This window comes from Dreissena polymorpha, chromosome 4 (genome assembly GCF_020536995.1).
Source record: "Dreissena polymorpha isolate Duluth1 chromosome 4, UMN_Dpol_1.0, whole genome shotgun sequence".
Taxonomy (NCBI): Eukaryota; Metazoa; Mollusca; class Bivalvia; order Myida; family Dreissenidae; genus Dreissena; species Dreissena polymorpha.
In genome coordinates, this window is record NC_068358.1 from 139,978,406 (window position 1) to 139,994,835 (window position 16,430).

Here is a 16,430-nt window from a genome sequence, read left to right on the forward strand (position 1 = left end):
TACATGCCAAAATCTGTTGGACGGCCCCTTTAACGCGAGTAGGAAGCTGTCAAAGCTGCAACGTTTAAACAGTATTTTGGCATATATGGCGGGTACTTTTGTGTCGCGTGGAAAGCACAAACAGTAAAACGTATAGTGTTCTAATAAACACATTCAACAGCACAGCAATTTGGGTACGTTTTCTCCAACATTAGCGGAATAACGGCCCTTTATAATGTAATGGTTTATGAACGCGTGTTGAGTTTCAAACGTAATGTATAACTACTTAAAACATCAAAGCACTGAAGGCACCGCAGTTGTTCGCTCTTTGAACGTATTTTATATTACATACAGTTACAGGGCATGAAGTTCGCCTGTTTAACGCAGGCCAATCGAATGGCCACGAAAAGTGCAAACACTAATGTAATTTACTTTTAATTCTCTACAGGGGTGAGATTTTGAAAAAACATTTATGTGGAAAATAACATTGATTTACAATCTCTCATAATTGATACAGGATTAACACAAACTCCACTTATGATTACAAAGATGAAAAAGACAGTCAACGAAAATCTAAGTTGGCGCTCAGGAAAAGTCTGTGAGTCTAACAAAGAATGAACCACAACATAATTCGAAATTAAATGCTTCATTTAATGTATTTCCTATTAGTTGTAATTCATTTTCATGTACTTACGTTAACGTGTAACTCCTCTACTCTACCACCCGTCAGTAAGGGTATCACGTTTAAACGTTTAAACGATGGCGTTTCGTGTTTTGCTCAAAAACGTTTAAAAAAACAGTAAACGTTTAAACGACGGTCAATGTCAACAGAATCCTTTTTAGTTCATTACATTACGATGTTGCAAAACTCATTAAAAGCTGCTGAAAAAGACTCGTATTTGTATCATGTGCGCCAGATGTCCCTTATTCACAGTACCGTAGACATAACAATACACCTGTACGACCTAGACGTCTTGAATATTTAACCTGCATCGGCACGAAGTGCTCGGGAAAAGTTTCCCGCTATTTCTTGCATGATCATGCCCCTAATCGTCTTGAACATTCAACGCGCGTCGGCATAAAGTGCATGATGGAAATTTCCCGCCGTTTATTCATCGGCATTCAGTTTTAATTTAATGAACAGGTACTCGTTTTGATGTACATCTTGTTAAGTAAAACAAAACAAAAAATTAACACCGGTGTACTCTTATTGAAGAAATGTGGGTTAAATATTAATTCGTTTTCGTTACAAAATATAACGGCATGTAAGTAGAAAACGCGTAACCCAATGGTTAGACAACGACGAGAACAGTTGGTTTTAATTAGACGTCATTGTGCGAATGGGTTATGAACTAAATATTACTTCCGGCAATAATCACTACTTTCAATTTGGATATGTGATGGCACTGATGCTTTTAAAACGGACATATCGATACCGTTTAAACGGTATCGTTTCGTTTATTTCAATAGACAATCCCAGAAATCGATACCTCCCGGATTACCCGCCCCTGAATACTCTCGCGCGCCTCCAAAACGGTACTGAAGAAATAAACATGGACCTATATATGTGTGTATAGGTCCCTACGCAAAACAAGGAAGCGAAACGGGTTTATCAAATATATTTGAGGATTTAAAGAATTTCTGTTATCGATCTGACAACCACATAATAGTTCGTGTTTTTTTTTATTAATATAAATTACGTAATTAGTAGAAATAAGGTTCATCTGCATTCGTTTAAGAGTAATAACACACGGCATGGACATGGACCTATAATGTGTAGGTCCCTGGCATGAATAAGGTCTTGATTGTCATTTAACATGTTATTTAAAGGTGACGCGTGATATCTTATCTAAATTTCGGTATCAACACATGTGCAGACATGTGGTGTCACGGGCAAACCCATAAACGCTTTTAATCCACACTTGGAACATCGCCTCCCATTGAGCGAATTCGTTCGCGCCTTTATCGCTGATGTTTTTTTCAAGAGATGTATGTTGCTGTCATTTATAATCCGTAATTAACGAAAAATAAATCACTTATTTTGTGCGTGTTTTTATTTTTTAAGCGTAAATTTAGACCGTTTTACGAACATTTCATAAAGACATACGTTTAGGAAATCTAGAGAACACAATTGGAACTATTTAAGTTTATTTAAGGCTCATTATTTTTCATGTTGAACATTTCAATCGTCAATTAAGATGTTATTAAGAAAATTTAATAATATTTCAGGCAACATGTAAAACGTTTTTTAAATAATAATATAAGAATGTTGTAGACAAAAGCTGATATGTCCTTTTCAATAAAAAAGTATGACATATCCTGACATCTTACACAGTTTTGCAAGCGAATAACTCCGATACTTGTTCATTTAAATCACAAAATTCATTTCCGGCTAGTTATTTTTGTATTAGCTTGAGAGCGATTTTTAAATAAAAGATTGCTAAAAACCACTTTAGTTTTAGACTAAAATAGATACATAATTTTAATTTAAAAAAAATCTCTACCTGAAAATCTTACAGAGTTTCGATAGCAAACTTTAAAAAACAATTTTAGAATCACAAACTTCATTTCGGCTATAGATTTGTATATTACCTTTAAAATGACACTGACAAGGGAAATATTAATAGCGAAATGGTAACTGTTTAGACAAACAAAGAGATGTATTATTCAATTAAAGAAGTCGTCCTAAGTCTTTAATCTTACAACGTTTCCTAATGAATATCTCCGGAAAGTATAGAAAGTACGACATTTAATAAATAATATAGGCTCAAACAAAGGCAGATATCAATTAAATTGTCTACATCGATCTTAAATCTATCTAATTAATATCAAAGATCTATCAAAAAAATATGGTCTGAATGGATGTTTCCAATCTTTATATATTGATAGATCTTTGTTAATATCTCCGGCACTATTTACGCTAAAATCACAACGTTTACTTCACACTTTAGATATTTCTATACCTTTATAATTATGCTTGAATAATTAATTCCATAAAGAAATAATTAAATTTTATACAAAGGCATTATGCTGAAAGGTATGCTTAAAAATGCCAACTCGGCCTTAAACATTACGTGTTGTCACTGAATATTGTTGCAGAGACACATATTTTATGAATCTATCGTATTTATTTTTAATTTAAATTATATTGATTTACGATGTGATACATATCGACACTTGGTTTCATGTTTCACTTGTTTTCAATCCTAATGTGCGAAGTCATGAAGTACTGTTTATTGGAATAAAGCGGGTGTACACTATGATAACGTTGTAATCTGTCAAATTCTTCAGTACCATTTTCAATCGCGGGTAACGTAATAGCCAATATGGCGGCACCCATATTATCGATTCTGGGATTGTCTATTCGTTTAAACGTTTAGAAAAATCTGTAAACGTGATACCCTTACCCGTCAGCATTATTTTTATTTACGTATCATCTAGTGCAAAGTCGTAAATTAACGTATTTTTTCGATAGTTTGAATTGGCCATTCCTTTCTCATCGTGTGCATTAATTCCGACTTAAATTATTCATCATAAAATACTACCAGTCTCCACGCAGAGTTGTCGTTCCTTGCTCTCACATTGATCCAGCTATGCTGGTTCCACAATCGCACATTCTCGGACCTTTCCGTTAAACATCATTCTATACATAGATGGTGACGTCACTACAGTAAGACCGGTGTGACACAATGGTCAAAGATCGGATAAGTATTGATAATCTGCGAGGGGTACCGAATGCTTGTTCCAGTCAAATCTCTGCGCGGAGGTTGAAAAACTACCGTAATGTACTGAATTGCACGTCTTTATTTAGTTACAGCACCTAGTGTTGCAACACGAACGCTTTTCATGCGTGGAACTTGACAGACGATAGCAACAATTTCGCACTCTTATAAAAACACGGTTTTAGTCGTTCTTGCTATATTAATAGTGGTGTTTTGAAAATCGGTATGCAGACCACTACCGTTCACCAAATCACTAAAAAATCGAGGATTAAAGGCAATCCGTACCGTGAAATAGTTCGCGGAGATATACTTGAAGTAATACGATGATGATCAATCTACTTGCGTTATTTATTGTTAACTGGTAGTTACCTGATAGACATACCCAGTAAAATGTATTACCGAATATACTGAAAACATAAAAACTTAACAACATTTTTCAAATACTGTAATATACTTGTCGTGATATTTTGATCAATATAAACTAATAATTGTAAAAAAAATACGGTATTTAAGAACTTTTCCTTTTTCGTCAATCGCGGTTGACGGTCCCTTTAACAGCACTGAATGACAATTCTATACTTTATTAAGCTGTACGGCTAGACAATCCCCATAGGAAAGGCTATACGTACAGAGCCGTACGACTAGCCAATACAGGCTAGTCGTACGGGGCCGTACGGCTAGCCACTGCCTAAAATTAAATCTATTATTTTTATTATTTTTTTTTTAAATATTTTATTTTATTTAAATTTATTACTTTTCAAACGGTACCGCTTTTAAAACCGAAAGTAGGATTTCTATACATATACGTCAATTTCGATAAACGCGATTATTTTTAAGTTTAAAATCGCAAAAAGACGGATTTCTACCTTGTAATCACCATATCTTCTAATCAGCATAGATAAAATATGTTTCGCATGTATACTTAAATTACTATGCTAAATAAGTTGTGTGGCTTTAAAGGCTACAACATTGGCTGCAAGGGTCTGTGGAATTGTGTTGTTTTTGCCGGTACAAATTGAAATTTCTGAAGATTTTTTTTATGAGATACGTGTGTTTGATATAGCTCATGATTTGTTTAATACTCTGCATAAGCCATGGATAATTTAAAGTATACGATGTGGAAGTTCCTTATGTTCAATCAGATGCCACCACTGGGAAAATCCCTGGAAGAGGAGGACCTGCAACTACTGCAGAATGACCTCAACAGCAATGTGCAAGTGCAGCCAGCCCTGCAATCTGCAGAGGCTGAATATCAGCTTACCCTTCAAGTCCATGAGTTAGAGATAGACTCTGATTTAGATTAATACAATAAAAAAACATTTGCAATTTTTTTTTTAAGATTGAGAGATTTCATTTTCTATAAAAAAAAATGCTGTTTTACTTCAATCTTAAAAACTTTCTTGAATGCACCAGATTGCACCATTTCACTTCTTCAGTTTTAAATTTTTCTAGGGGGAGGTCCCCCAAACCCTCTATTGGGAGTGGATATTCCTCCCGCACCTACCTCAATCGCCGCTTCCTGTCTCGAGCACCCGACAAGCCGCGTGCTCAATCGCCAGCTACTCAAATAATAAATCTGGCTACTTCATTTTTTATGGAGACGACTTATCACAGGGGCTGGTGAGCCAATAGATGCATTCACAATGACGCAGCAGAACTTCATCATTATTGAACCAAAACTCTAGCGTATGGAGTGTTATTGTTTTTGTAAGATTTTGCCTGGTGATCTATATTTTGAGTTGACCCTCCTTACCACACATCAAACTTTGCTTACAACAAGATGCGTTTGTGAAACACAATGTCCCCCTATATGATGTTTGACCTTAAAGGATGACCTTGACCCTTCACCACTCAAAATGTGCAGCTCCATGAGATACACATGCATTTCAAATATAAAATTGCTAGCTTCAATATTGCAGAAGTGACATTACATGAGCAATTTTGACCAATATATTTGACCTTGAATGATGACCTCGACCTTGACCTTTCACCACTTAAAATGTGCAGCTCCATGAGATACACATGCTTGCCAAATATCAAGTTGCTATCTTCAATATTGCAAAAGTATTCATAAAATAAGCGATTCAGGCCACATATATTTGACCTCTGACCTTGAAAGATGACCTTGACCTTTCACCACTCAAAATGTGCAGCTCCATGAGATACACATGCATGCCAAATATCAAGTTGCTATCTTCAATATTGCAAAAGTATTCAAAAAATGAGCGATTTTTGCCGCATATATTTGACCTCTGACCTTGAAGGATGACCTTGACCTTTCACCACTCAAATGTGCAGCTCCATGAGATACACATGCATGCCAAATATCAAGTTGCTATATTCAATATAGCAAAAGTTATTGCAAAATGTTAAAGTTGGCGCAAACCAACCAACCAACCAACAAACAAACCAACAGACCAACTAACAGACCAACAGACAGGGCAAAAACAATATGTCCCCCGCTACTATAGTGGGGGACATAAAAATATATATTTTGACCAAGATTCATAAAATCTGAAACAAAATTGTTATCTCTAGAGTGTTTACAAGGATTTTGTATAAAATAAAGAAAATTTGGACAATCTAAGGGCAATAATTATGGCATTAATTATGTGATTTTGCTCATTATCAATCTTGACTGAAATCTTTCAGCAACTTTTATAAAGAATGCTTGAGAAGTGTGAATGCTAGAGTGTTGATAAACCAAATGTTGACTAACTGACGGCAGACAAAGACCAATTCTAAAACCTCACCTGAGCAATCAGGTGAGCTAAAAAGTGTGCTTCACCGATCTGAGCCATTTTCCAACTTGTCTGATAAATCAATAAAACCAATGTATTGACTAAGTTTCACAATGATTAGGCAAAAAATGAGACTTCTATAGTGTTCGATCACAAGGTATCTCTCTAGTCACACAGGAAAACTGCCCCCCCCCCCCCCCCCCCTGGTGGCCATGTCTTTTTACCGATCGGGACCATTTGCAAACTCATCTGAGAAATATATAAAACCAATAATTTCACCAAGTTTCATGATGATTGGGCATAAATGTGACTTCTAGAGTGTTCACATGCACTTTTTTCCTATATAAATATCAGAAAACTGCCCCCCGAAAGCAATGTTATTCAACTGACCGGAACCATTTTTCTCGTATCAAGAAAAACAATGTTCTGACCAAATGTCATGGAAATTGGACCAAAAATGTGACTTCTAGAGTGTTCACATGTTTTCACTAAATACATATAGAGAAAAATGCCCCACCCACTGGCGGCAATTGTTTTTCACCGATCTGGACCATTTTTGAACTTGTCGGAGATATCAATAAAACCAATGTTTTGTCCAACTTTCATGATGATTGGACAAAAATTGTGACTTCTAGTGTGTTTACAAGGTTTCTCTATAGCCAAATAAGGAAAACTGTCCCGCCCACTGGCGGACATGTTTTTCAAACAGACCAGAACTACTTTTGAACTCAACCAACATATCATTAAGACAAACATTTTGACAAAGTTTCATGAAGATTGGCCATGAAATGTGAATTCTACAGTGTTTACAAGGTTTATCTTTTTTTTTACCTAGTGACCTAGTTTTTCACCCGACATGACCCAGTTTCGAACTCGACCGAGATATCATTGGGACAAAGCTTCTGACCAAATTTCATGAAGATCAGAAAAGAAATGTGCCCTCTAGAAAATACACTGTATTATTTAATTATGAAAACATTAATAGTACAAGGGGAGTCACTACTGCAAACTTAAATGCAATATTTAGAAGAGTTGTCTCGCATGTTACATGACCTTGTTAACAAGTCTTCTAACTATATAAATATAAGGAAAACTGCCCGTCCCCCTGGCAACCATGTTTTTCAATGGACCGGAACAATTTTCGAACTCAACTCTCATATTAAGGAAACAAATGTTCTGACCAAATTTCATGAAAATTGGGCCAAAAATGATACTTCTAGTGTGTTCACATGTTTTCACTTTATACATATAGAGAACAAGGGACAAAATTGTCACAAAACCAGGTTTTCATTGTGAAAAAAAAATCTGATAAAGGGAGAAAACTCAAACTGAACTTTTGAAATGACCAAAAAAAATTAACCCCCTTTGTAAGTTTTTTGTTTTTTTTTAAATCTATTTTTAGTCGTGGCGACCTTGACATTGGAGATATTGACGTGATTCTTTCGTGGGACACACCGTCCCATGATGGTGAACAAATGTGCCAAATGATTTCAAAATCTCACAATGAATGACATAGTTATGGCCAGGACAAGGTCATTTATGGCCATTTTTGACCTTTGAACTCAAAGTGTGACCTTGACCTTGGAGATATCGACGTAATTATTTGGCGCGACACACCGTCCAATGATGGTGAACAAATGTGCCAAATGATTTTAAAATCTGACGATGAACGACATAGTTATGGCTCGGACAAGCTTATTTATGGCCATTTTTGACCTTTGAACTCAAAGTGTGACCTTGACCTTGGAGATATCGACGTAATTATTTCGCGCGACACACCGTCCAATGATGGTGAACAAATGTGCCAAATGATTTTAAAATCTGACAATGAACGACATAGTTATGGCCCGGACAAGCTTATTCCGCCAGCCAGCCAGCCCGCCCGCATTCGCCAATCTAATAACCAGTTTTTTCCTTCGGAAAACCTGGTTAAAAATGCCCCGCCCACTGGCAGCCATGTTTTTTAGCGATCTGGACCATTTTTCAACTCATCGAGATATCAATAAAACCAGTGTTTTAACCAACTTTCATGATGATTGGGCTAAAATTGTTACTTCTAGAGTAATTACAAGGTTTCTCTATATCCAAATAAGGAAAACTGCCCCGCCCACTGGCGGCCATGTTTTTCAACAGACCGGAACCACTTTTGAACTCAACCAACATTAAGACAAACATTTTGAAAAAGTAACATGAAGATTGGGCATGAAATGTGACTTCTACAGTGTTTACAAGTTTTTTCCTTTTTTTGAACTAGTGACATAGTTTTTGACCCGGCACAACCCAGTTTCGAACTTACCAAGATTTTATTGGGACGAAGCTTCTGACCAAGTTTCATGAAGATCGGAAAATAAATGTGGCTTCTACAGTGTTGACGAAAAAATGTGGACGGACGGACAGACGACGGACAAAGACCGGTCACAAAAGCTCATCAGGTGAGCTCAAAAAAAAATTTATTTTAATATGCATATAAATTCCATTTCATAATTGTTTCATAATGATCAGTAAACAGCAGTTCATTTGGAAATTTGTGACAAACGGAAATAGTGTATCCATATTTGCTAAAAGTCAACAGAAAACAACAAAACTGTTTGCTTTGATCATTTTCGATATTATTGTGTGCAATATATGTTTAAAAAGTACTTCGCATTGACTCGGTACTCAGTCACTAACTCATCCGAGGAAGACATAATGGACTTTCAATAAACGTTGATATAACAGTATTGCTCTGTTTGAGGCAAACAGAACTACCAAAATAATACATTTGGTGTCATAATAAGACAGTGGGAAGAGGACAATTACAACAAGCTAGGCATGGTATAGGGGAGATAATCCTGGGTTATGGTTAGGTTAGGGGTTGGGTTAGGGTTAAGGTATGGGTTAAGGCTAACCCAAACCCGACCCCTTACCCTAACCCTCTAACCCCCCTCCCCATGCGCATTACAATACCATGCCTCGCTCGTTGTCGATGTCCGCTTCGCTAACCACACTAATGTTTACCGTACTATATTTGCTTCCACAATCTATAATATGTGTATTTGTAATTGTTTACAATCACACCAGTCTTTTCAATTTTTACCCTTTCATGTCAGGCAAAATTCTATTTCTATCTATTGAATTATGCCTTGTTTTTTCTTTTTAACTAGAATAAAATTTAAACTAAAAGCCAATAATTTGTTCTCCATCTTGCGTGTTGCTTGTTGCCTTTTTGGTACGCATGTATAAGCTTACATTTATTTTTAATTTGCACTGTTTAAAACGGGCAAAGTTTATAAAAATTAATGAGTCCTTAACAACAGAAAAACATAAAATTCTTTATTTGCATTTCGTGATAGAATTGAAGATAACACAAGATACCGATACATAAACATTGCAATACATGACATATGAGGAATGTAATTAACACTGCTGTCCATAAATAAGGTTGGCGTTGATTATTTACACAAAACAGACATGCCCAAATTGATATGATAGTGCTTATTTTCCTTACACAATAAGGAAGATATTTTAATCAAAATGTTTGTTCCCGTTTTAGAAATGCATGGTGCTAAAAACAATCAAAGTCGTAGGTGTCATTTTGTTATCATTTGAATTAAAACACAATACTAAGGCCTTAACCACTGTTTCATAACACATTTTGTTTGATCAACCTTTTTGGGGGACTTAACCATAAAGTAATGCCTTGAAACGTTCAAACAATTTTATTTTTTTTAAACAAGAAGAGCGGCATTTGACATTTCAAGACTGAAAAGTTTTCATTAAACCATAAGATAAGGATCTATTAAGATTGCCATAATCAGCAAGTGTAGCTTTTCAGGTGCTTACATTCTAAAATGTGCATGGCTATGACTGATTCACTCCTGTTTTATTGACATTCTTAGCCAGCATTCACCACCCAAGTGGGTATAACAATGGTAACCACATTCACATGTTAGTGTTCCCAAACCAAATTGGAAACATCACATAGACATATTCACATTTACCTGCCACGAATTATATACATAATGTTGTATGGAAAATAAGCTTACATGAATCAAAGGCAATTATTTGAGTCACTTAATAAAATTAAAGGTATGAAAATTTATTTTTGAAAACCTACACAAACAAGCACAATTTATACATTAGAAAATAAGTGTAATATTTAAAAAAAATACTATCAAACCTCCTTTACCTAAAATGGCTTTCAAATTTGTTTAAGACATGTGTTAAGTCTCATTCTATAAACAGTATAAACTCTAAATCTATAAACAGTAACTATGGAACAGACCTCATAATACATCTTTAAGGAAACAATACCTATTTCATAACAGTAGTAAAAACCACTAAATATTTCAATCAACATTTAAAATGAGGCCCGTTCTGGGAAAACTAGGCTTACAGCATGTGGGTAGGGTATCTTATCAGATTAGCCTATGCAGTCCTCACACGCTAATCTTGCTAACAATTGAATCCTCAACGGAATTTTTGTTAGAAAAGAATTTCTATAAACCAAAATTTCTATACAAGTGGAAAGCCTGTGCCTACAACACAGAGTAAACTGGGAAATATTTTCACACATGCATTAAGCCCTCTTTACCCAGCATGCAGCTTACATAAACAAAATCTTCAGCACACAACAATGAGATAAAATCGACTATTAGGATGATTTCCCTCTTTTTTATCAAAATATAACTTAAAAATCACAAAGACCATGATTGCAAATTTCTTATTTCCTAGGGTATGGGCTGGATTCTTCACTTCATGAGGAAACTGCAAAGCAATTGAAAAACACCACAATGATTACAAAGACTAGAGATCAATCAATGTGACACTGCATTTTGCAATGGGTGGAGTGTATTTATTCAAAGGGGAAGAAAAATAAGGCTTTTCAAAACATTATTTTTATCATAGTCACATATACCAGAAAATAAAGAACAAATTTAATGTTAAATTTACAAGTTGTTACTTGAATTGAATTTAAAGGCAGGCCCATTAATCAACAAGCGGCCATGATGGCCCTGAATCGCTCACCTGACTAACCTTGCTACATCAACTTAAATTCTATCAGACACATACAATCGCAAGCAAGGTTTCATTAATTAATACATTCTGACAAAATTTCATTAAGACGTGATGAAAACTGTGACATCTTTCATCTACACAAGGTTTTACTATAATTGGCCCTAGTTTTTGACCCCAGATGACCCAAATACAATCCCAACCCAGATTTCATCAAGATAAACATTCTGACCAAATTTCATAAAGATTGGATGAAAACTGTGACCTCTATTGTCTACACAAGGTTTTTCTATGATTAGACCTAGTGACCTAGTTTTTGACCCCAGATGACCCAAATTCAATCCAAACCCAGATTTCATCAAGATAAACATTCTGACCAAATTTCATAAAGATTGGATGAAAACTGTGACCTCTATTGTCTACACAAGGGTTTTTCTATGATTAGAACGAGTGACCTAGTTTTTGACCTCAGATGACCCAAATACAATCCCAACCCAGATTTCATCAAGATAAACATTCTGACCAAATTTCATAAAGATTGAATGAAAACTGTGACCTTTATTTTCTACACAAGGTTTTTCTATTGTCTACATAAGGTTTTTCTATTATTTGACCTAGTTTTTGACCCCAGATGACCCAAATACAATCCCAACCCAGATATCATAAAGATAAACATTTCTGACCGAATTTTATTTAGATTGGATGAAAACTGTGACCTCTACGGTCTGAACAAACAAATTGTTGACGGACGCACGCACACACGCACACACAACGGACGCCGGACATCACACGGTCACATAAGCTCACCATGTCACTTCGTGACAGGTAAGCTAAAAATAAAAATTCTTGAATTTCTCTTACTGAAATGAGTATAAAAAATTATTTGTTTTTAAAATATATATTGCCCCTGTATTAGTAAAGAAGGCAAAATAACACCCAAAAAAGTTCTCTGTCAGTCATTACAAAATTTAGGAAGCAGCTCTGTTAAACTTGGGTTAATACAACTAAAATTATTTAGTCATCATAATCTCAATGTTCAAATTATATGAGCCATGTCAATCAAAATAGGTCTTATGCCATGTGCAACCAGAGTAGGTCCCATCTGCAGTCTTGTCTTTAGCTAAACTGACCAATATAGTCATACAAGGTATGGTGGTCCTCTAAGCGAAAAGTAGCTCCAGACATGACTGTGCAGACTGGTCCGGAGTTACACTGGCTGCACATGGCATAAGACCCATTTTTGCATGCAGGCCTTTCAGTAATACAAAAATGTTTTACTTCAGACAAGCTCTCACCTGTATGGATACCCATGATATTTAGATCTAAAGATGGACAGTAGAAGACTGAAGAATATGGCCACACAGCCCAGTCCGACTAGCGCAAACACTGAAAAATATTAAACACCTTAGAGCCGCAGTCTGGGAAAATGGTGCTTAAGGCATATGTACGAATTGTCGCTCCAGACAAGCCTGTGCAATAAGCTAATCAGGGACAACACTTTAAGCTTTCATGGCATTTTTTTCATTTCAAGGAATCGTTCTCTAAACAATCTATTTAAGGCGTTAACAATTGTCCTTAATAAGCCCGTGAGGCTAATCTGGGACAACACTTTGAGTTCATTCACTAAGCCCTGTTTCTGAACAGTGAGGCTCAAATCTGTTTCTGAAGAGTGAGGCTCAAATCATTACATGGCCATAGACAATACCATATTTATCAGCATTTTAAAAAAGAGAGCTGCTTTTGTGAAACAAAATGCCCCCTACTGCACTTTAAAGCTACACAGCAGCTATATCTCAATGAAAAACATCATGACAAAGTTACGGTCCAGTGATATTTGACAAATTAACAAGCTTTGAACAGTTTCTGAAAGAGTTTTGGAAAAAAAATCAGATAGTGTTATTTAAATGAAAACGTCCATGGCCCATAACTTTGCCAAAAATCAATGGACAGAAAAAAACTCAAATTTCATCTGTAAGTCATGTAGGAAGAATCACATACCAACAATCAGCTAAATATCTTAAAAGTGTTTCGAAAAAAATCCGTAGTACAGTTATTATAGAGAAAAAAGTATAAGGCCCACTCACACTTCATCTGTTAGCTATGTAGGTAGACAAACATACTAAAAATCAGCTGAAAGCCTTCGTAAAAAACCTCCGAAAAACAGAATGAAGGACGGACAGAATTTCTAAGTCTAAGGCCTATAACTTATGCAAACTTTAATGGACCAAAAAGAAGCGCACACTTCATCTGTTAGTCATGTAGGTAAAATCACACATTGTATTTGAAAGCGTTTATGGGAAAAAAATCCAGAAATGGAATGCCGGACATATGGAGGGATGGAAAATTCAACTGCTTTTTGCCACTCCACCGGGGGCATTAAAAGACAAACTAATTTCAGGGACAACATTTCATAGAAATGTTTGTTCAACCTCAACATTTATAAATATAATTATTAAATAAGTTAAAATAAACATTAGATGTATAAGACATATATTGTGTTATGCAAATATATAATATCAATATAATATTTAAACAAGGGACAAAATTGTCACAAAACCAGGTTTTCAGTTGAAAAAAGTCTGATAAAGGGAGACAATCCAAAATGTGTATTGTTAACCCCCGTGTGTAAAACTGACCTTGATTTAAATTAGAAAAAAAAGTCTGATAAAGAGAGACAACTCAAAATCAAAATGTGCATTGTTACTGATTGTTCATAGTTACATAGTTGTTTCAAAATCAATCTATTTTTAGTTGTGGCGACCTTGGAGATATTGACGTAATTCTTTCGGGCAATACACCGTCCAATAATGGTGAACAAATGTGCCAAATGATTTTAAAATGTCACAATGAATGACAAAGTAATGGCCCAGACAAGCTCATTTATGGCAATTTTTGACATTAAAACTCAAATTGTGACCTTGACCTTTGAGATATCGACGTGATTCTTTCGCCCGACACACCGTCTAATGATGGTGAACCAATGTGCCAAATGATTTTAAAATCTCACAATGAATCACAAAGTAATGGCCCGGACAAGCTCATTTATGGCCATTTTATTTTTGACCTTCAAACTCAACTTGTGACCTTGACCTTGGAGATATCTACGTAATTCTTTCGCGCGACACACCGTCTAATGATGGTGAACAAATGTGCCAAATGATTTTAAAATCTGACAATGAACGATAAAGTTATGGCCCGGACAAGCTCATTTATGGCCATTTTTGACCTTCAAACTCAAATTGTGACCTTGACCTTGGAGATATCGACGTAATTCTTTCGCGCGACACACCGTCTAATGATGGTGAACAAATGTGCCAAATGATTTTAAAATCTGACAATGAACGATAAAATATGGCCCGGACAAGCTCATTTATGGCCATTTTTGACCTTCAAACTCAAATTGTGACCTTGACCTTGGAGATATCGACGTAATTCTTTCGCGCGACACACCGTATAATGATGGTGAACAAATGTGCCAAATGATTTTAAAATCTGACAATGAACAACAAAGTTATGGCCTGGACAAGCTTGTTCCGCCCGCCAGCCAGCCAGCCCGCCCGCCGACATCGCCAATCTAATAACCAGTTTTTCCTTTGGAAAACCTGGTTAAATATGTACAAACCAAACAACATAAGTGTTCATGGAAATTGTCATAAAAGAAGCAAAATAATATAGCAAGAACAGCATGAGCAGTAGCAATTAAACGTATACTTTCAAAACTGTTAACATGATTGTACCAACCTCTCTTTTTGCCTGCATCTCCTTTCATGGAGTTTGCCTCAGTCATGAGAATGATCCCAACAACAATGGCAGCATCTGGATGGAAGTTAAGGCAACAAACCACCAAAATATCCGATTGAAAACAAGAAACACGCTAATTCCGGGGGAAAAAAAACTAACTATGTTTCAATAGACACTGAAGCTCCCAATAAACATGTTTTTACAAATGACAAAAACTCCAATAAACATATTTCTGCCAAAGCAAGTGATTGCCAAATTTCCAACTATATAGAATTGCTATTATTTCAGTTTGGATCTTTTTGAATTAAAATCTCTTATTTAATCTTAGTTTGAATCCACATATACTAAATTTAAAAAAAAACTGCAACACAACATACTAAATTGTTAACCATGACTCTATTTCTGACTGATTTATGACACTAAGTCAAATTATTTTTTCACCTGGACTTTTTCTGTTTTAAAAACGACTTTCAAGTTTTCTTAAAAAAATATCACACTTACATGAACACTGAATTGTAAAAAAAACTTTCAGAAGCATACAATAAAATGTTGGAAGATTTCTTTGTAAAATTTGTAGTTTCATCACTCTATGATCAAAATAATTAGTAATGAGCATACAAATATCTGAACAAGACATCTGTTGGCCAATTGTATAGCTGTTAGTCCATTATATTCCTAACACTAGTAGCAAAAAGTGTTTTTTTTCCCCCAATCTAGTCCCACAAATTCTCAATTCATGGTTCAAATTTCATATGTTTGAAAATATAGCTTTTAAGTTTTAGAAATAAAGAGTTAGAAGTTGTAATAATCATTTAACTAATATTTTTATTTATAATACTTTCTATTTTAGGTCAATTTTATACATGTAATTATAAAAAAATCAATAATTATCCCCGGTAATACATGTTCCAAGTTTACCCTTAATTCTGGGGGTTCATGTAAATAAGAATATGTAAGATTCCCAAAAATGGTGAGAAAAAACGCCCTGTAGAAGTACGAAGAGACAAGGACAAATCTGTATCCATCAATGGGGACTTAAACACACATCTTGTACATGACTTTCACTTATAGAAGGATACTGAGCAACATGACCATGTAGGTCTCCGCTACAAACTGGCCCTGGCTGCTGCCGTGAATGTAATTCTGAAACAATTAACAATTGCAGATATTAAATGCATCTCTGTAGAAACCAATGTACTTACAACTGCAGTGTGATAAATTATTAAAGCCTTTTTAACAGAAATTACTTCAG

The 16,430-nt window shown here is 35.3% G+C and overlaps 1 protein-coding gene across 1 annotated transcript in view; it reads right to left on the reverse strand.

The window, feature by feature from the left end:
• Positions 1 to 9,740: 9,740 nt before the first annotated feature.
• The window catches only part of LOC127876916 (tumor suppressor candidate 3-like), a 31,072-nt gene continuing 24,382 nt past the window's right edge, over positions 9,741 to 16,430 (reverse strand). Inside the window, exons 8-11 of the mRNA XM_052422427.1 lie at positions 16,258 to 16,321; positions 15,179 to 15,253; positions 12,733 to 12,823; positions 9,741 to 11,188 (exon numbers count right to left, since the gene is read on the reverse strand). Of these exons, the coding sequence (XP_052278387.1) occupies positions 11,173 to 11,188; positions 12,733 to 12,823; positions 15,179 to 15,253; positions 16,258 to 16,321 (246 nt within the window). The 3' untranslated portion in view covers positions 9,741 to 11,172. The remainder of the gene's footprint in view (positions 11,189 to 12,732; positions 12,824 to 15,178; positions 15,254 to 16,257; positions 16,322 to 16,430) is intronic.